At 43.7% G+C, this 22,012-nt stretch overlaps 1 protein-coding gene across 1 annotated transcript in view; it reads left to right on the forward strand.

The window, feature by feature from the left end:
• CPS1 (carbamoyl-phosphate synthase 1) overlaps nucleotides 1-22,012 on the forward strand; it is a 132,705-nt gene that overhangs the window by 24,022 nt on the left and 86,671 nt on the right. The window contains exons 7-15 of the mRNA XM_035138778.2: nucleotides 3,531-3,620; nucleotides 4,358-4,486; nucleotides 5,042-5,148; nucleotides 5,868-6,009; nucleotides 8,509-8,586; nucleotides 11,460-11,558; nucleotides 15,477-15,572; nucleotides 18,472-18,661; nucleotides 20,337-20,494. Coding sequence (XP_034994669.1) covers nucleotides 3,531-3,620; nucleotides 4,358-4,486; nucleotides 5,042-5,148; nucleotides 5,868-6,009; nucleotides 8,509-8,586; nucleotides 11,460-11,558; nucleotides 15,477-15,572; nucleotides 18,472-18,661; nucleotides 20,337-20,494 — 1,089 coding nt within the window. The remainder of the gene's footprint in view (nucleotides 1-3,530; nucleotides 3,621-4,357; nucleotides 4,487-5,041; nucleotides 5,149-5,867; nucleotides 6,010-8,508; nucleotides 8,587-11,459; nucleotides 11,559-15,476; nucleotides 15,573-18,471; nucleotides 18,662-20,336; nucleotides 20,495-22,012) is intronic.

Consider the following 22,012-nt stretch of genomic DNA (forward strand, 5'->3'; position numbering starts at 1 on the left):
GTTCCTGTCAATTCAGTCCAGCCCTAGTGGAATGCCTGATATCTAAAGCTATTTTATAGAATAAACTAGCTGGCCCGGCCACGCGTTGCTGTGGGTTTTTGTGTTAAATGGACCTTTTTCTGTTAAATGGACCTTCAGAGTCTCCCTTCAGAGTCCCCTCACCTGCCCTGTCCCAACCCTGACTCCCCTACGGCAAGTTTCAAAAATAAGACTCCCCCCAGGCGTGTTCCTGAAAATGCCCCCCCCCTGCTTTGGCTGACTCAGGGTCCTACCTCCCCCCCCCATGGCTATGTGTTTCTCCCCTCCCTTTGTTGTGCCTCATCCCTGTGACTCCCTCCCCCCGTTGTGAAAGCCCCATATTCTGTTTGTTTTTGCCTGTGCAACCCCCAACCCACCCCCAACTGCTTTGGCTGACTCAGGGTCTGCCCCCCCCTTGGCTATGTGTTTCCCCCCTCCCTTTGTTGTGCCTCATCCCTGTGCCCCCCCCCATTGTGAAAGGCCCTATTCTGTTTGTTTTTCTCTGCTTGGCAATGCTAAAGCTGGGCCTTGTTGCTGCAAAAGGACTTTCAGTTGGTTGCTGTGGAATTTTGTGATGTCATCTGGCAGCGCAGCTTTGGAGGTGGCAAGGTGCGATCTGCCTTTCTATTGGATGCTGCTGGAGTCTTCAGAGCTTCTGGTGGTGACGTCTAATTTGTGCGCCACTTTTTGTGTTTAATCATTATTTTAGGTGTGAAAGGTGTGGTTTTTTTGGAAAAAAATTATGCCAGATCCTTCCCTGATGGGCATGGAATGTTGTGGCCAAATTTGTTACATTACGGTTCAGCGGTTACGGAGAAAGGCTGTGACCTCCGTGCGCGCAATGCCTACATTTATATATATATAGATAAGCAGCAGGAGTAGGTGCTGTTGATTGTCTGTGCCATTAACAAGAAGGGTTTGCTATAAAGATGCTGAAAATAGCATATATAAATGAGATATAAAAAGATTAACAGAACTCCTGTGATCTCATTATCTTTATAACTTTATTTTATAGGCTTATAAAGTAACATCACAAATAAAGCTGACAATTAACTAAGCTCTTCAGTGGTGGTAATTATGGGACATGATAATCTATGTCCTAGTAAGCAACTGTTTCCATGTAAATCAATATGTGGCAGCATTTTAAGAGTTTTCTTATGAATGGTAGGTTAGAAAGGATTTTTTTTATTCCTATGAAACTACAATAGGCTACATCTTGCAGAATATATTGATTCAGTTGGAAGCTTCTCAGCTTTGTCTGCAAGAAGTTAGCTGTCGACTTACGAGAGTTACATTCGGGTTCCCACAAAAAGATAACCAAAATTGTGTATTTCTGAAGATATAATATATTTTTTCCATACAATATTAATTAGGAGCTACATTATTTCCTTATGTTTCGGTCCTGCCTTTATTCCATCATGGAACCCAAGGTGGCATAAACCTATTTCTCCGGTGGTCAACCATCCAGACACTGACCAGACCAAGGCCTGCTTAGCTTCAGCAAATTGGTGTCCTCATGTGCCTTCAGACCATATCCTGCAACCACATCTCATTATGCTGGCCTTTCTTCACGTCTGTCCAGTTCACGTACATGTACACAACAAAGGGTAGAGGTTTGATGTTTACATTAAATAGTGTGCACTGTCAAGGATTGCTGAATCAACATACAATCCACAACATGTGGAGAGCCGGACACCATGGACTAGAGCTTTATGTGCCTATAGTTATTGGCTGGGGAATGAATTACTAGAACTCTTTCTTCCAGGAGCAGCAGTGCTGCTAAGCTCAGGCAGGGCAGCTTGGCTATGCAGTGATAGGATTCCCGTATGCCTGCAGTCTGGTAGGCAGCTATGTAGAATGAGGAAGCTAGAATGTGTCCACTCAGCACCTTTGAGTGCTGTGTGATGCAACAGTTTTGAGGCTCAGGCTGTATATTTAGATTTGCATGAAGGACTTGTGTTTTAATAGCATCCGTGTACCCTTCAAATAAGACTTTCCTGAGTAAAGCTTCTGTTTTTCTCCTGAATAGTGGGAGCTCACCTGTGAAATGATTCAGTTAGGAGATTATCATCTTATCATGAAGCCTTCCAGCTGTGAAATATCAGCATGCCAAAAGAGCCTGATTAAAAGGGGGTTATTAAAAGAATAAAAATAGTTTGCTCAGCAGTGGATCAGACATGGACTCTGGAAAGTGTGCATTTTAAAATAGCAGCTGTCTCAGGTTCAGTGGGTTTGATGAGGAAGAAGAATGCTGAGTTGCTCATTGCTGGAAAACATTCTTGGTTACCCAGGAGTAGGTGCAAGGGTGCAAAAGGTATTTTAAAAAAATAGGCATCTAAGAATCCACAGGTTGGTCAAATGGTCTGTACCAATGTGGGGCAATAAATGGTGAACAGCAAGCTTATGAAGCTAATTTTCCACAAAGTTTGCTGAAAGAGAAAACAACATAAATCATGATAGAAGTATATAAAATCATGAATGGTATGGCTGTGGAGAAAATGGTATAGAGAATTTTCTTGTAATACTGGGGTCACTCAATGAAATTAATGGGCAGTAGATTCAGAAGAGCCCCAAAAGTTCTTCTATACACAACACATAATTCACTTGAAGTTCACTGCCTTAGTTTGTGATGAATAGTGTGGGATGGGTTTTAATGGGTAGGAGAGGATATATTAATTGCAGTTCATCTCCAGGTGCCCACATTCAAGGGTTGAACAGAGTTTCAAAATCCCATCCTTGGCAGCAAAATTAAAACATAGGAATTAGGCTATAAAAAACTTGTTTTAGTCAAGTCCAGCTATGAAGTAAGTTGGCTCTCTCTTTCTTCCCCTGGTTAACAAAGAATCAGTCAACAACTTGGAAAGTAAGTTTAAAAATACAATTTACTTACTTCTAATCTTGCATTGGTTCATAGCAATGGCAGCAGTAAAAACTATGCAGGCAAACTATAACCAGCTTCAGGCATGTGCCTAAAGCTGGAGCAGGCAGATGCATGTCTGCATCCAATGCTGGTCAGAGGGAGAGAAAGGGGGAACCTTCCTCTTCAGGAGGTAAACTAAGCCCCATGACATAGCCAGTAGAAACATGACGCAGCAAACTTACAGTGAGTCTAGTTTTAGCCTAAACAAAAGATAAAAAAATTCCTTCCAGTAGCATCTTAGAGACCAACTAAGTTTGTCATAGGTATGAGCTTTCGTGAGCATGCACACTTCTTCAGATACGGATATCTGAAGAAGTGTGCATGCACACGAAAGCTCATACCTATGACAAACTTAGTTGGTCTCTAAGGTGCTACTGGAAGGAATCTTTTTATTTTTTGTTTCAACTACGTCGGACCAACACGGCTACCTCCCTGTAACTAGTTTTAGCCTAGTTCTGGTTAGTGCCTCTATGAGAGACCACGTGAGACACTATCAACTGCTTACGTTCCATAATGGAAGAAAGGTAAGGATATGCATATAATAAATAAGTTGCCAATGACAATGTCTTTTTTTTTCTAAACATATCAACAGGAAGTCAAAGTATATGGAAAAGGTAATCCAATAAAAATTGTGGCTGTGGATTGCGGATTAAAGCACAATGCTATTCGTTTGCTTGTGAAGGTAAATCATACATTTTAAAAATAGCTTTCTCTTCTGTGGAACTGGTTTTATCCTTTTGATTTACTCGTGACCAACAAACTGGACAATTGTTTAATTGCTTGAGTTTTCAGAGATACTCTGGCAGTTTCAATTTCTGTACTCTGTACACACCTTTGGCAAATCTAAAGATGGACTGTCATGTCCGTTCTAGTTTCTCATTGGGTCTGATAGATTTGTTTTTCAAACTGGGGAAGAGGATGCACAAAGATGGGGAAACCTCTGAATATGTGCGAAGAGCGCTCATTCATTCTGTCCATGTAGGCCAAACTGAGAAAACCAGTGGACATGAATTAGGAGTGTGCAGTGGATCTGCAGTGTGCTTCAGAGGGATTCTAGGCTTGTCCAAGGCAAAGCAAGATATGAAGCCTCATAGGGATTCAGTGATTCAGATACCCCAAAAACAAAAAACAAAAAACTACAGAATAGTGTCTGCTGAAACAGTATGTTTCAGGTCTAAGTATGCCATATAAAGAAAATATAAAGAAAATGTCAGAATGGGAGTGAGGGAGAGCAAATGCCAGATTGAGAGATGGAGGACCACAAGCTCCATTGTGATTGATAGGTCAAATCCTTTTAAAGTTGGCTTTTTCATATTCAGACTCTACTGTATCATGTTAGGCTGTACTGTTCAGCATCTCGGAGTTACATGTTGTTCTGTAGTAAACCTTTTCATACTTTCCCTTTTGTTTCCTTCCCAGAGAGGTGCCGAGGTGCACCTGGTTCCTTGGAATCATGATTTCACCAGGCTGGACTATGATGGGCTTTTGCTTTCTGGCGGTCCTGGTGATCCAACCCAAGCCCAAGAACTAATCGAGAATGTCAGGAAGGTAGGAAACATGCACTAGAATTGATATTTTGCTCAAAGCACCGTTGTCCTAAATTTCCCATGTTGCACAGTGGCAACTCACAACCTTGGGATGTGTGCATTCCTTAAACCTCAGCTCTCCAACATTTCACCTTGGTAGGAAAAAAAAGCGGGGCTGTTTTACCTTGACTTGCTGTGCTCCTTCCAGAAACTCCCTTGCCTTTAATGTGAGAAAATGTGAGATGGAAAAGTAGATTGTCTATGGTGACATGATATAAGTTCATGAAATTATGCTTGGCATTGAGAAAGTGGATAGACACTAGAACTCATGGGTACCCAATGAGGCTGAATAATGGCTACCAGTGGCTACTAGCCATGATGACTGGAGGCAGCAATGCTTCTGAATATCAGTTGCTGGAAGCCGCAGGACGGGAGAGGGGTCTTGTGCTCAGATCCTGCTTGCAGAGTTCCCACAGGAATCTGGTTGGCCACTGGGAGAACAGGATGCTGGACTCGATGGGCCACTGGCCTGATCCAGCAGGCTCTTCTTATGTTGATATAAGTCTTTCCTATCCAGGTTCTACAGAGTGATCGTCAGGAACCTTTGTTTGGAATCAGTTTGGGGAATCTAATCACTGGCCTGGCAGCTGGGGCTTCATCCTACAAAATGCCCATGGCCAACAGGTACGGTGACAAATCTGCACCTGCGACAAGAGCATATTCAAGATACATATTTATCCTGCCTTCACCCCACACCAATCATTTTGTTTTGGAAACTGCCCAAATATGGCATCCTGGCTTTGTAACATTACTATCTATAGATCTATATCTAAAGGTAGGAATGTCTGGGGTTGTGCTGCAAAGCTGCCCCCTCCCCAACACCAGTGGTGCTGCTTTAAGGGTGGGGCTGAAGTCACCATTGCACAAGTGCCTTGCTGGGCTTTTGCCAGTGCCCCTCATGGCTGCCCTGCCCCCCACCCTGTCCCCATAAGCAGCAGTGATGCCAGTTTAAAGCTGATACAGATTAATAGTTGAATATCTCCACTGATTGTGTCTGAGCCCTTTTTCAAAACCTCTGTGGGATTATTGTAGCTCCTTTTGTGCATTTCTGTTTGGTGTTGTTAAATATTATTATTATTGTTATTATTATTATTATTATTTCCCCCCAATAGAGGATTAGGCATTCATGGGCTAATAATAAATGCAAATAAATGTAATTAAATAAATATGGCAGAAAGCAGAGTTGTTATCCTCCTAATGGATAAGGGTAATGGGTGTGTTCCTTTCTGCTTGCCCCTGCATGTTTTTAATTGTGGCCTTTTTCTCCTGCCCTTCACACGCGCACCCTCCCCTCCCCAAACCACCCCTTCTCCACTTCTCTCTCTTTGCGTGTGTCCCTTTAGAGGACAGAACCAACCAGTTGTGAACATGATAAATGGACAGGCTTTCATTACTGCTCAGAATCATGGCTACGCGATTGACAGCAACTCCCTCCCTCCTGGCTGGAAGCCTCTATTTGTGAATGCGAATGATCAAACAAATGAGGTAAAGCTCCCTCTCTCTCTCTGGGTATCTGTGGAGAATTTCATGAGACAGGGAAGATGAGCTGTACTCTGCTCAGGTGCACCCAAGAACATGCTTGCCCCATGATTTGCCTAGAATGTCAATCTCCTGGTGTGTGTTTTCGCTCCTCGGTGAATAGTTTCTTTTTGATTTATTACTGGATAATATACTGGATTTATTCCATTCAGGGATAGCAGGAAGATTTCTTTAATAGAGTGAGCCAGAAATCACACAGTAGCGTCCAAGGTTTTGAGTTCAGAAAAACAGGAAATATGACTGGAGGTGATGGAAACCCAGACTGGTAGACTGAATGGAGAAGTCTGCAGACCCTAATTAGGTATGACTGTTCCTCATGGAAAGAGAAATTGAAGCCAAGGCACAATGAAACAAAGAAGAAAGGACTCTTCTGCTCTTGAAAATATAAAAGCTAGCAGTTATTCAGGTTTGCTTCCAGCATTAATTAAAACTCGGGGGTCCTTTGTACGGAAGAGAATAGAAGTAAAGAAAAAAGTTGTATTTGCAAAGATTGAGATTAATTTTTAGTAGTAGGAGAGGTAGGCATAGCATTCTACATTGGCAGGGCCCAGATCGGGTAGTATTGCACCCTCCCTGCTCACCAAAGGACAATACTTCATGATGTTCCCCAATAATCTCTCAAGGCAGATTCAACACTGTAACTTTCACGTCATTATCCCTTGGTCATCTACACACTGTTCCAGTATTATCTGCCTTGCAGTGCATGTGGTGTGCAGCAAATGTGACGGGGCGGTTTCTTGTGGAGATGTCTTCTGATAGACCCAAGAGAAGCTTTCATAGCTGCATGAGTTTATTCCCTCCCTTTGATGATGTCAGCAGTACAAGCAATCTCATGTTGAGCGCATCTTTGGTTTGATCAGGATCAGACACTTGCAGACATAAATAGACAGAGGAGCATCACTGGCTTGATAAAATCCAGAAGTGAACATTTTAAACGTGAACAAAAAAAGAGAAAAGGTTGGCATTGCCCTTATTTGACAGAAAATTCCTTAATGGAGGCAACTGTACTGAGACTACCCTTTTTTGTGTAGCTGCAAACCAAACATTCTGGATGTTGTGGAACCACCATTACATCACCTCCAGCATATCTTTAAGTACAGGCATTGAGTCTGGCTTGGTAGCAAACAGGCTACCAGTGAAGTCCTTTAAACATAGAGGTGATGGGTTCCATGCAGTTTGTGCCACTATATTTTTGCACCAACTGAGGTTTCTGTACCGTTCTCCATGGCAACCCTGCGCAATGGCCAGACTCTTGCTGTTCTAAGAATGGCAGCAAGCATCCTGGACTGTGGAGACCACCACAACAACAGTAGTGGATCTAGGAGCCCCCCACCACTACACACCCATTCCTTTTAGAGATAGTGCGACCCCTTCCAGAATGGGCAAGGCAAGGCATGGGGTTAGGCAGGTGTGCCAAATGCTTCACAGAGAAGAGGCTTTCGATGAGGGTTTTTGGACCAAATCAGAGAGGTGGCATCACACAGGAGTTCTGGGAGGCAGTTGCAAAGCACATATGAAGCAAAGATGGAATTGTCTGAGGACCCTCGGGCAGGTGAGGGTGGCAGGTGTTGGAGGAGCAAAGGTCAAGGGTAGGACAAGAATAGAATAGAATAGAATAGAAACTTTATTGTCATTGTACATAGTACAACGAAGGGGCCAATTCAGTGAATGGGAGTGGATAGGATGCCAGTGTAGAGATTTGGGCGGGGGTTACATAATTGGAGCAATCACAGAGTGATTTTGACAGGCTAGAAGTGCTGGATTGTCATGAGAGGGGACCAAGGTGAGACAGCAGAAGACAAGAAAGTCTAGTTAAGGCAAGAGATGGCTGGGACTTGATTTTTTTTTCTTTTTTCTAGCCAATGGAAAGAAGGGAAATGCCATGTGTCTGCAGTGTTATAACGGGAGATATGGCACTGCTGAGCATTGAACTGAATGTGGGGAACAAAGGAGCAATAGGAGTCAAAGATAAAGGCAAAGTTTAATGTCTGTTCAACCAGGAAGAAGGCATCAGTCACTAAAGAGAGTACTTGAGGGGAGGAAGGCTTGGGAGGTTGTTTAGTTTTGGACACAATGAATTTGAGATGGCGATGAAACATCCTATGTGGAAATATTAGGGAGGCAGTTGGAGAGAGATAGCATGCTGCTTTTTTCTTTCTTTTTTTTAAAAAAGGTGCTTGGAATTCAACAAGCCCTTTGTCAAAGCATGTGCACTAGCCAGTGAATTACAGAGATGCCATTGTGAGCTGCTCAGCAGTTTAGTGGATAAAACATCGTTTGAAGACCTGGAGTGTAATGAATTTCAGCTGTTGTTGCTAAGTCATCCTGGGCCTTTAAACCTGATTGCTTGCCGGGTTTGCCAACAGTAGCATTTTGATAACTCTCCTGTTTGCAGAAGGGAAATTAAGGTAACCCTTTTTACCTTCTTTTGAAAAACCCTTGTAGGGAATTATGCATGAGACCAAGCCGATATTCACAGCGCAGTTTTACCCAGAAGCCAATCCAGGACCAACAGACACAGAGGTACTGTGAAAGGATGAATCTGATAAAAGGTGCTTTAGATTTAAGACTTGTTGGAGGAAAGCATGTGACGTGTGAGACTGGCCAAGACTTGGAACGCAACAGAAATATTCTGCCAATTGTTTCCCATTGAGACCAGGCACTATACTGTCTTCTGTGCATTTGGCCATGCCACGAATTAAGGCCATGGGACCCCTGTATGCTGTTGGTACTGCCAACCATGATACAGCAGTCCAGTCTTGGTGCCAGTTCAAAGGTGTCCCCACACAGTGCAGCAGCTTGTTAAAACCAAAACAAATTTTGTGTTGCATCCTACCTTTTTTAATCTGAGAGTTCTGCAAGACCTATTGGTTTAAAAATGTATTTATTTTTGAACAATGTGACTTGCCCATACCACGTAGGGAAGATAATAAGAGAAGAGGAACATTTGTCACCCTGAGGGCCACATTTCTTCACAGGAAAACTTCTGGATGCTGCATGCCACTGGCAGGCCTGGCCAGAGGGGAAAATGGGGTGGCACAAAGGATTTGACTCCAGTCATGCAAAAAAAAAAGTGGTTTTTTTACATCCTCTTCCCCATGTGCAATAAACATTATTACCGTTCAAGGAGACATTCCAGCCAGGCACCTGTGAGGGGCATGATTGAGACAGGATATGGCCTAAGGAGAGGGTGTGACTTGGGGAGAGTCCTGGGGGCCAGATAGAAAGGCTTGGGAGGGCCACACCCAAGGCCTCAAGTTCCCCATCCCTGATCAGATTAAACACCCTTCTTCCAGCAGTGGCCAGCCAGATGCTAGATGCTTCAAGGAAACCCACAAGCAGGCCTTGAAAGGAGTAGATCTCACTGAATTACAGTATATGCCCAGGCCTTGCTGTGCTTTGATCTAAGTGTGATATTTTGTATTAAACTAAACAGGACAATTTGCATACCGGTAGGTAGGATTGGGGCCCAAACCTCATATGCATGATTTATGTAAATGAAAGCAGTTTATGTCATTGAAGGGCATATGTCCTTTCCTTTATTTTAAAACAAGACCTACTATATTTCAAATACATTGTGAATACTTTCCCATTATTGAAGTTGTAGAGCTATTTAAATGGATTCATATGCACACTTCCTTGTTCTCACGTCTGAAAATGAGGCTTAATCCCCTCTCTGTGATCTCCCATGACAATCCCTCCCGGCAGTAGGCTGAGATTGTGATTAAACAGCATCAGGATGTGAAGCGAGGAAAGAGAGGACATGCCTGCCCATATTTAGCATTCATTGGAGATAAACAGCAACAAAAAAAATGCTTAAGTGGGTGCATTTTAATCATTATTTATTTGGGTTTTTTTTTTTTTGTTAACTAAACATAGACCAGAATTTACCAATGGTAAGAACTTTATGTGCAAAGATCAGCAACCAGTGTTGGAAGTACTGGAAAAGCACCCACCTAATAAATAAATAAATAAATAAATAAATAAATAAATAAATAAATAAATACATAGGCACCTCCTATAAAATTGCATATTTATATACAATGTATAGATAGTATTAAGCCTAAGGTCTGAGCCAGACATTTTGCTGCAGTGAACTGCTGCCACAGCTGATGAGCCGCAAAGTGGAGAGCAGGGAGGTGCCCTTTGCAGTAGGGAAAAACAGCATGTGAGAGGGAGGGGGCTTAACCTTTACCCCTCAGCCATGTGCAGAAAACACATGTCTAAGAACCACAGCTCATGAGACTCATTTGTTGTTGTTGTTGTTTAGTCATTTAGTCGTGTCCGACTCTTCGTGACCCCATGGACCATAGCACGCCAGGCACTCCTGTCTTACACTGCCTCCCGCAGTTTGATCAGACTTATGTTCATAGCTTCGAGAACACTGTCCAACCATCTCGTCCTTTGTCGTCCCCTTCTCCTAGTGCCCTCAATCTTTCCCAACATCAGGGTCTTTTCCAGGGAGTCTTCTCTTCTCATGAGGTGGCCAAAGTATTGGAGCCTCAGCTTCACAATCTGTCCTTCCAGTGAGCACTCAGGGACTCATAATGGGTGGCAACCATCCTTTTTTATATTCACAGTAACCCTGTGAGATGGAGCACTATTATCCCCAATTTAATAGCCTAGGGAACTGAAACAGAGCAAGAGTGACTCGTTGAAGATTGCTTAATGGAATTGCAGCAAGACTGGTGTTTAAATCCAGGTCTCTCGATAAAACCCTGAGGTTCTGTCCATTGGAACACACAAGTATGATCCAGTTTGAGCAGAAGTGATATATACAGTTATTCTTCATAGCAGCTTCTTTCGTAAATACCTTGTTGATCCATGCTAAGATTTTCCTGCAAATTGGATTAGATGCATGCCTTAAGCTTCTTAAGCACTTGGGTGCTTGGTTGGTTTGAGATACAATACAATGAGTGCATCTATTAATTAGGTTAATTATTAATTAAGTGAATTAGATTCACAACCTAATTAGAGAGAGTTCTAATGATACTAAACAGGGAAATTCCAGAGGGGGTAATCATGTTAGCTTGTTGCACTAAAACCCTTCAAATCCTGTGCTTATGATAGTAATTCTGTAGAACTTATGCTAACTTCCAAAAAATACAGATTTTATGCAAAAAAAATCTGCACAGTATTCACGACTTTATGTGATGAGCTGATTATGTATCAATTATTTCGGTTAAAGGTTAGTAAGAGTAGATTGGGTCAAGTGGCTTTGTAGTGAAAATGATCGAAGACCCTGATTGTGTCCAATACCCTTTTACAACTTGAGAAATATATGGGACTCAGCATAGTTACATTGATAGCCATAGAGATACATTCTTTCTGTCTTTTCATAATATAAATGTGGTCTTCTTTTGGATGCTGATATGCATTTTGTTTACTTTCCCTAGTTCTTATTTGATTCATTTATTTCGCTGATCAAGAAGGGAAAAGGTACCAGTATCGCTTCAGTGCTGCCCAAGGCTACAGCTGCGACTTCGAGAGTGGAGGTCAGTTTATTAATGTGTTTTGTGTTTAGCCATCAGTCATACAGTGACTGGTACCATTATTGAAAAAGATGGGCAGACTTGCTGTCCAGAACTATTACCTAGAGATTTGCACAACCGAAAGTACCCTGTGAAAAATGTCCTGATTTTGTTACTCATTATAGTTATATTAACTTTCATTTTGCTTTGAAATAATTGTTGATACATAGGGATTTGAGCTGTGTGCCTTGCAAGTTAAAGCAGAATTTTTGGACATAGATGAGGAAGTGAGGCAGAGATGGAGCGACTTGCCCCAAATCCCCAGTGAGCCTATGGAGGAGGAGTGGTTTGAATCCAAAGCCCACTGCTGGCATATTATTGGGATGCTGAATGTTGTGGGTCCTTATATGCTGTTAAAAAGGTAAAGGGACCCCTGACCATTAGGTCTAGTCATGACCGACTCTGGGGTTGCGGCGCTCATCTCGTGTTATTGGCCTAGGGAGCCAGCGTACAGCTTCCAGGTCATGTGGCCAGCATGACTAAGCCGCTTCTGGCGAACCAGAGCAGCACATGGAAACGGCGTTTACCTTCCCGCTGTAGCGGTACCTATTTATCTACTTGCACTTTGACGTGCTTTCGAACTGCTAGGTTGGCAGGAGCTCGGACCAAGCAACGGGCGCTCACCCCGTCACAGGGATTTGAACCGCCGGCCTTCTGATCGGCAAGCTCTAGGCTCTGCGGTTTAACCCACAGCGCCACCTGCGTCCCACTTATATGCTGTTAGGTGTAAATAAAACTTGGTTGGTTCCATTTTTGATTACACTCCCCCCATAGGACTCTATATCCTCCCACAAAGCATCTGGGGCGCAGAACAAATAATATAACACAAGAACTATGATCAACCATATTGAAGCACACTTGCCTGTAAGTTAATGTGGCAATAAACAAATGAGTTGCACATTTTGCACAGTCATTCTAGCTTGCTACCAAATAAAGCTGAAACAGAATTGTGTTTCAGTTTATTTAAAACTCTAAAAGACCGTTAACTTGTATAACAAAAAACAAACAAAAAGACTTACTGTATTGCCCACAACTTTTATGACACAGAATTTCCTTCTCTCAAGTGGTTCTGCTTCCTTGGATAAATATAGTGGGCTGTGAAGCCATTCAATTCTCCTGCACCTTAGGCCTGGGGCTACTTAGACCTAGGGATACTGGTCCATGGTCTTACCTCTCTTTCTGTTGTTTCCAGGCTCATATTCTGCCCTACACATGGAAGGGCAGTCTCCAGGCATTTCCAGTGATTTTTGTTTGAATCAGTGTGAAATACAGATGTAAAACCTATATTGGTCAGAATGCTAATTTTCATTACAAATGCCTCTGCATTTATTTTGCAGTAACAGCAATTGGGCATTCATATAAACAGCACGAGAGTCTGGATTTTCTATGAAGCTCCTCCTTTTCGTGGCACAGTTATTCCTTCCTTCGGAAAGCTGAATTTAATGCAAAGACAACTTCAGAGTCAACTCATTGCACAAACCAGTGTATGCAATATAGGACTGGTTCAGTCTTATATTGAGTTGCTGTGTTAGAATCCTTTGTTCTAAATATTTAAATTTTTGCTTTTATACAAAGGACAGGGTATTGTAGTTTTGAGCAGAAAGGAGGTGTGACAGTTTCCACGAAGCTCTTCTTTAGAATTGAAAAGGGTTTCCCCTCTTTGCAGTTTCTCCAGAGATCATTGTGAAAGGGCTGAGAATCTGTTGGATTCGGATTCGTAATAGACCCTGTTGGCCAGGATTGCCCATAAGACATGTATAGGAAGTGTAATTGGCTTGGATTTCTCATGGATGAATGAAAGGGAGACAGGAAATGGTTGCCAAAGCAACAGCTGAAGGGAAACACATTGGGGAAAGATACAATTTTGTGTGTGTGTTAAGGGGGGGATTTTGGTCCTCTGCAATTTCTACTTTTGAGGTAAAAACCAAAACTTGAAAATATTTAGCTCAGCATCAGTATGATGCAGGAAGATAAGCAAATTCCAGGAGGAACATGAATATGATGACATTGATGTGTTAGCAAATTTATATCCTGACTTTCTGTAAAAGTACACAAGGCAGCTGGCATGAAAACGAATCAGTACAAAATAAGATAGACAACCTAAAGCCACAGAGCCAGCTAACAAACCAACCAACCAATGGCACTTAAAACCAAGCAAGAGTTTTAAAAGCAGGAAAATGAACATGGGTGAGGAAGCAGGTGGGGTGCGGATCCTGATCACGTGTATTGTGTATCAATAACCATTAGCATATTCTAAACTCTCATGAATGGAAGTTGAGATGCAGTGCCAAAGGAAAAAAAAAGAGGTACTCTCCCCTAGGATATGCTCCAGGAACAACTCATGCAGACAGGGCTGCCTTCAGATGTCCTCTAAAAGTCTGGTAATTGTTGTTCTCTTTGATCTCTGGTAGGAGGGCATTCCACAGGGTGGGTGCCACTACCGAGAAGGCCCTCTGCCTAGTTCCCTGTAACTTAGCTTCTCGTAGCGAGGGAACTGCCAGAAGGCCCTCGGCACTGGACATCAGTGTCAGGGCAGAACGATGGGGGTGGAGACACTCCTTCAGGTATACTGGACCGAGGCCGTTTAGGGCTTTAAAGGTCAACACCAACACTTTGAATTGTGCTCGGAAACGTACTGGGAGCCAATGTAGGTCTTTCAGGACCGGTGTTATGTGGTCTCGGCGGCCGCTCCCAGTCACCAGTCTAGCTGCCGCATTCTGGGTTAGTTGTAGTTTCTGGGTCACCTTCAAAGGTAGCCCCACCTAGCAGTTCAAAAGCACGTCAAAGTGCAAGTACAGTGGAACCTCGGTTTATGAACACCTCGGTTTACAAATTTTCGGTTTACGAACGCCGCGGACCCATCTGGAACGGATTCATTCACTTTCCATTACTTTCAATGGGAAAGTTCGCTTCAGTTTATGAACGCTTCAGTTTATGAACAGACTTCCGGAACCAATTACACCCATGCTTCGGGTTAAGTACGCTTCAGTTTGAGTACTCCGCGGACCCGTCTGGAACGGATTAATCCACTTTCCATTACTTTCAATGGGAAAGTTCGCTTCAGTTTATGAATGCTTCAGTTTAAGTACTCCACGGACCGTCTGGAACAGATTAATCCATTTTCCATTACTTTCAATGGGAAAGTTCGCTTCAGTTTATGAACGCTTCAGTTTATGAACAGACTTCCGGAACCAATTGTGTTCATAAACCGAGGTACCACTGTAGATAAATAGGTACCGCTCCGGCAGGAAGGTAAACGGCGTTTCAGTGTGCTGCTCTGGTTTTGACAGAAGCGGCTTAGACATGCTGGCCACATGACCCGAAAAAACTGTTTGCGGACAAACATCGGCTCCCTTGGCCAGTAAAGCGAGATGAGCGCCACAACCCCAGAATCATTCATGACTGGACTTAACTGTCAGGGGCCCTTTGCCTTTTTAATCCCATCCATGATAAGACGCTGGGGATGAGCACATGAGCCCCACCCCTCATCCCCACCCCATCACCATGTTGGAGGAATGCCTTCTGCTGTAGGAAGCCTTTATACTTGTGCAGGCTGAGGTTCCCTGCATGATTTAGGATCCTTGATTTAGAACTTCTCCATGGAGCAGCCTCACAAATGCAGAAGTTCAGCCCCCAAGTCAAGGAGGGCTGTAGTACGGTAGCCGCGATGCAAGGGAGGAGCTGGGGGTGAGAGGGTACTCTGCCATTATCCCTCACTTGCGGCCAAAGCTTCCCAACCCCTGTAGTAGGAGAACAGCAGGCCCTTTGTCATCCTGGAAACCATAATGAAAGAGAGAACAGGTAGGACCCAGCTTTCTTGTGAGATGGGGACTAACAGCGCATGTACTGATATAGCTCTACTGACCTATTGCTTGTCTTCAGGTTTCGAAAGTTCTAATCCTGGGATCTGGCGGTTTGTGTATCGGTCAAGCAGGAGAATTTGATTATTCTGGATCACAGGCTGTCAAGGCCATGAAGGTGAGAATGTGGGAAGCAAAGGAAAGTGTTTGTTACAAGGGTGGGGGACCCGTGTCCCTCCAGATGTGGCTGGACTCCAAATCCCATCAGCCCCAGCCAGTATGGCCAGTGCCCAAGGACGATGGGAGCTGTAGTCCAACAACATTTGGAGGGCCACAGGTTCCCCGCACCTAGTTTAGCGTGCTCCACATCCATCCTTGCTCCTTCATGTAGTGGTTATGCAATTAGTTGTTCTGCCTTGTTTACATTTTTGATAGCATATGGAATTATAGGTAGAACTGGCTGCATTATTCAGTGAGCATAAAAACCTCTGTTTATCATTCCTGTGAACAGGTTGTGATCAAATTCTGTTATTGATATGTGCGCAATGAAATAAGTTCACATAAATGGTTGTGCAAAAGAAATGTCAGCCTTGCTGGTTTATTATGGGGAAAGCATTCATTATTTGCCATGTATAGCTTGGTATCTTCTATCGAGTTCTGTCTGTTCCCTGGTTGGGAGACCAAGATAGGTTTAAATGACAGATCAATGGTACTTGTGTGAACCAGAACACAACACATCATATGTGTTAAAATAATTTAGGCATCCTGGGTTTATGTATATCCTCCCAATATACTGCTAGTCACGCAGGTGACCTGACATTGTTTTTTTTCCTGTTTCAAAAAGTGTAAATGGGAACATTTCTGAGGCAGTAAGAGGCTTTGAAAGCCTTAAATTATTCACAAAACACTTTGTCTGGACATATGTCTGTAGCCAACATACTTAGGGTTTCTATAGTAAATGGAGCCGGGGTGTGTGTGTGTGTATGGGGCTTCCAATGCACTCCTATACATGTCTACCGTACTGAGAAGTAAGCTCCATTGGGTTAAATGGATTTACTCCTTGTCCCAAGTAAGTGAGCATAGGATTGCAGCCTAAGAAATCTTGTCCAATAACTCACATATTACAGCTGTTTCTTAAGTTACCTTTTGCAACATGGAGGTTAAAATAGCAACAGAACCTTATGAGGTAAGAGAACAAAATGTATTCATTCATTCATTCATTCATTCATTCTTAGAGAGACGGAGCATTTACATGGTTCCTAATCATGGGAATCAAGGCATAACTGTCCTGAGAAAAGATGAATTTACATTTCCCAGCCAAAGTTTTTATGACATTTCCCAGCTAAAGTTTTTTATGTCCCATTGATTTCACATGTTTTGATTCCATTCCATTGAAATCAATGACACGTAAGGTTAGTTTCTATAAAACACTGAATTCTCCAAGCAAAATTCTTTAACATTTATGATCATGCTATGTTTGGCTGTACTAGAAAGGAGACCACCCATTCCCTTGGAGTCATAGCTGTCAAGTTCTCTCTTTTTTAAGGGAAATTTCCTTATGCTGTATAGGCTTCCTCGCGAGAAAAGGGAAAACGTGACAGCTATGCTTGGAGTTGTCAAACAGATTCATCATGCTTTTCTGCAGCCTGGATGTAGATTGCAGCCAGCCTGTGAGGAAGGAAACTCTGCCGGCTTGTGATACTGCTTGGAAAAATCAAATCATCAGAGAAATGAATTGGAGGCACCTTCGCTATACAAGGATCATCTTGATTTCTAAAGAAAAGCATTTCTTCTCAAACTGACACTCTCCTGTTCTCTGCTTCGCTCGCCCTCTGCTTTCACATTTAAGAAATGTTATATTTCCCAGTAAATCTCGCTAGCTTGACCTTCCTGGGCTCACCAGCAGTCTGCTGTCTTGATCTTGGTGCTAATCAGCCATTCCAGAAGCGACACTTGCTCTTGGTGACCTTGCCTCTGGCAACGTGATTTACAACAGCATGTGAAGCCAAGGCAGTTTGTGCGAGTGTAGCACTGCAAGACGTGCCTAAGTGTTCACATCATTATTCGCCTTCCATTGTGTCGATGCAAGACTAGCCTTAAGCTGCTGTTTATTAGGCAGCTCAACACCATGAATGATTAACATGAGGCCAAACGTAAATAGGCAACATATGTGAGCAAGTGTTAATTCACAAGGGCAGCCACAGGAAGAATGGAAAGCAGAAATATATTGAAGTAGCACATGCATTTAAAACACTCCCATAGAGTGGTAGCCTGTGCTGGTGTCCTGCTTGCAGAACTCGTGTGGTGGTTGCAAATTTGCAGCTGGAATAATACACATTTTAGACCACGGTTCTGGGCGATAACAGGCCACAAATTTATTTGCTTATACAGCACGTATGCAGAATTGGCATAACAATAGTCGGGCAAGAATCAGATCATTCCACTCTGACCTTGCTGTTGGAATGGAATTCTGTTTGATGGCAGGCACCCTTGAGAGTTGGCCGGTGCTGGACGCCTGCATGGTGCAGGCCAAGCATCCGGGATCCCACTGGGCAACTGGGGGAGGGGTTTAGGCAAGGCTGGGCCACACCTGAGCTGGGGGTGTGCCTTGCCCGTATCCTGCCCTAGAGCCCTTTTGCCTCTCTTCTGCTTTGATCCTTCCAATGCCATTTTTGTCACAAGAGAAGCTGCCGAAATCCCAGCAACTCCACCTACTTCTACAACCAAACTTAGGCCAGAGCATAGGTCATCAAGCCAGGCTTTGCCCATGTTGGATAGGTGCACACCATCCAGTTGAAAGAGGCCCATCCAGTCACATCTGATCAATGCCAGATTCGCTCTTCCATCGGAACTTGAAACACTTCATCCCAGAGCCCATAGATGGTGGCTGAGTTGATTTGTCTTCAACATTGACCTTGTACGCTGTTCCTCCCAGTGCATGGTGTTGTGTTCACAAATCTACACACATTTCTGGCCTGCAGCAGATTAAAAAAATACCAGCACTAGGTTGTTCCTGTGAGTTGTGAATGTAGCTCTTGAATGTATAGTTATTGTGCTTTTATTTTTTATTTTTCTAGGAAGAAAATGTGAAAACGGTCCTGATGAACCCCAATATTGCCTCAGTTCAGACCAATGAGGTTGGCCTAAAGCAAGCTGATACAGTTTACTTTCTCCCAATCACCCCACAGTTTGTTACAGAGGTTATCAAAGCAGAACGGCCAGATGGCTTAATTCTTGGTATGGGTGGGCAGACGGCTCTCAACTGTGGTAAGTTTGTTGTGGGAATGTGTTTCTCTCTTCTTACCATTGAAAGCTATCCTCATTAACTTAGCATGCTGTAAACTAAATGAAATGTAGGAATCTTTTATATAAATAAGGACAATTATTATACCAAATGAACTATGGTCCTATCTTCTATTAGGGTTTTTTTTAATGTAAGAATATGCCTGGTTTCAAGATATGCAGAGTGTTTCATGAGGTAAATTGAAAAGCCAAGGTATCTACCAAGTTTCAAGCTGCAGCTGTCATTTTGTGTGTGTGTGTGACTGTGTGTGTATGACACATTTGCTTGCTTAACAGTACCATGCTATGATAACTCCTCCAGGCTACATAGTCAGATATGTACCTGTGTACATAATGAGGGAACACAGATGTCTCCCTATCCTTCACACATACATGCCTGCAGATGAGGTAAATTCAGACCAGATGGCTTTTAAGAGGCAATGATTTTAGCCACATTAAGAAGGATAGTGGCCTTGCCACCTTTAGCTCTTTGAACCAACAATCTACAGACAATCGTGACTAGAGCTAATACACTGAGCTAATATGTACACTGAGATATCGAGTCATTGTAACAGCAGATTGTAATCTTACTGGTCAATTCCTCACTTTCAAATGCTGCATCTTGAACTCTGTCACACTTTTTGCAGCAGAATCAGAATGTCACTATGTACAGTGCATGGAAGGGACCCAAGGGTCATCTAGTCCAACCCCCTGCAATGCAAGCGCATTGCACCAGAAAAATCACAATCAGCCTCTTTGGTTTGAAATGAGGGAGAATATCTTCTAGATTTGGGGAAGGATGGTGTTAGTCAATATGACATTCAGATAGGATACCGGTAGAACCCACATTTTTCATTTTAGAAATTCACTGACAAAGTCCCACAAAAGCAAACAAGAAATAATAGCAGCAGAACATGCTAAAACAGGCACCCCCAAACTGTGGCCCTCCAGATGTTGTGGCCTACAACTCCCATGATACCTAGCTAACAGGACCAGTGGTCAGGGAAGATGGGAATTGTAGTCCAAAACATCTGGAGGGCCGAAGTTTGGGGGTGCCTGTGCTAAAAGCTATGAGGAGTTCTGGCCTTCAAGGAAACAGCTCTGAGCATACTCAAAACAGGTGTATGATTTTGATAGGCTGCTAACATGGCAGTGCTGTTCTTCAAGCAGTCTTCCCTAATCTGATCTGAGGCTGCTGGATCGCCTTCGTTACATCAGAGAGACTAGAAACTTGCCCAGCAGGGGTTGAAAAACTGGCAGTCCTCCAGTTACTCTTTTGGGTTGGAACTGACTGAGTGGTGCAGACAGCTGATGGACATAAATCTTCCTAGAGAGTTTTACAATACAGTCAAACCTCGGTTTACACCTACCTTGGTGAGCGACCGTCACGGACCCGGAAGTGTTTACATCCGGGTTCCACGGCATTGTATGCGCAGAAGCGATTTGTGCAGCGTCCGCGTGCACAGAAGCGCTCTATTGGCGCTTCACGCACGCGCAGAAGCATTCCTTCGGCAAGTGACCGCTTTGGCGAGCGACCGCCTCCGCGGAACGGATTGCGGTCGCAAACCGAGGTACCACTGTATTGACCATAGGTGGGTTGATTTCAGAACATATTCTTATTTTTAATGCTTGCTGCCCATGCCATTCATTCTCTGTGCAGGAGTGGAGCTGTTCAAACGTGGCATTCTGCAGGAATACGGTGTGAAGGTCCTTGGAACTTCAGTTGAATCTATCATGGCCACAGAGGACAGGCAGATGTTTTTGGACAAACTGAATGAAATCAATGAGAAGATTGCACCCAGCTTTGCTGTAGAATCGGTACATCAGCTGAGTTCAAATATACTTGGTTGCATCTTAAAACAGTTGAAACAGACAGATGGATATATTTGGAGGATGTTGCTGTCCTCATTTCAGCCTAGCTCTACCTGTCTGGGGTTTCCACAAATGCATGTGAGGCAGGCAGGAGAAATCAGCAGTAGGACAGAACTTCAAGGAAGGGAATACAGAACAACCCATTGACAGGCAGGTCTATGCTATATTAGCACATGCCCCTTTTTCCCTAGAGAAACATCCGAGCCTTCCCCTCCTCTCTGCCATACTCTCTCTCTCTCTCTCTCTCTCTCTCTCTCTCTCTCTCTCTCTCTCTCTCTTCTTCACACAGTCTTTGTCTTCCTCAACATAATTGTAGAAACGTTGAAGGTATCAAAAGGCAGTCATATCTGTCCTCTTTGCCAAAATATAGGGTCACCCAGCCCACAACCTCATTTACAGATTAGTCTACACCAACCTTCACCAGCTGGCTGGGGCCCATGAGACTTGTAGTCTAGTACCTTTGTCTAGTACCGTTGTCTAGTACTTTTGTCTAGTACTTTGTCTTAGTCTACTTGTAGTCTAGTACCTTGTAGTCTAGTACGTGGGTGGCGCTGTGGGTTAAACCACTGAGCCTAGGGCTTGCCGATCAGAAGGTCGGTGGTTCGAATCCCTGCGACGGGGTGAGCTCCCGTTGCTCGGTCCCAGCTCCTGCCAACCTAGCAGTTCGAAAGCATGTCAAAGTGCAAGTAGATAAATACAGCGGGAAGGTAAGCGGCGTTTCCGTGTGCTGCTCTGGTTCGCCAGAAGCGGCTTTGTCATGCTGGCCACAAGACCTGGAAGTTGTATGCCGGCTCCCTTGGCCAATAACGCGAGATGAGCGCCGCAACCCCAGAGTCGGTCATGACTGGACCTAATGGTCAGGGGTCCCTTTACCTTTACCATTCGAGGACACAAAGTTAGTGAAGGCTGGTTTGCACAAGTCTGAATGTGTTGTATTGCAAGCAGAGAAGGAGCATGGGCAGAGATACCAGGACAAATATCCTATTTCCAAAGGAAATAGCTCAAGTGAGTAAGCACAGGATTTCCAGCGGAGGTGGAGCCTCAGAAGGTGTGCAATGCAGAGGGGCTAAGAGCTTAAAGAAAAGATGCAAAATATCAGTGCTTGTTTCTTAGAGTGATAACACTGAGATGGTGGCCTTGCTTGCCTCTAACACAAAGCCAAACCAGACCATAGCTAAGCAAGTGTGCTGGGGCACAGTTAGAAGATGGCAGTCGCTTTGCTGCTTCACCACTGGCTGCACTAAGTCATTGCAGGGAAGCAGGGAAGAAAGGAAGTGGCTGCTGTTTTCTACTTGCACCAGTAGGCCTGCTTCTTCCCCATGCTTAGCCATGGTGTGGTTTACCATCACATGCAAACCAGGCCAGTCAGTAAGTCAATAACCAGAGTCACTTGATTGAGAAAGTAACTTCGAGTTCCTTTCCTTACGCTACAGTATTAGCGTAGAATCGCTTTTAGCTCAATGG

The sequence above is a fragment of the Zootoca vivipara genome, chromosome 1, assembly GCF_963506605.1.
Source record: "Zootoca vivipara chromosome 1, rZooViv1.1, whole genome shotgun sequence".
Classification (NCBI taxonomy): Eukaryota; Metazoa; Chordata; class Lepidosauria; order Squamata; family Lacertidae; genus Zootoca; species Zootoca vivipara.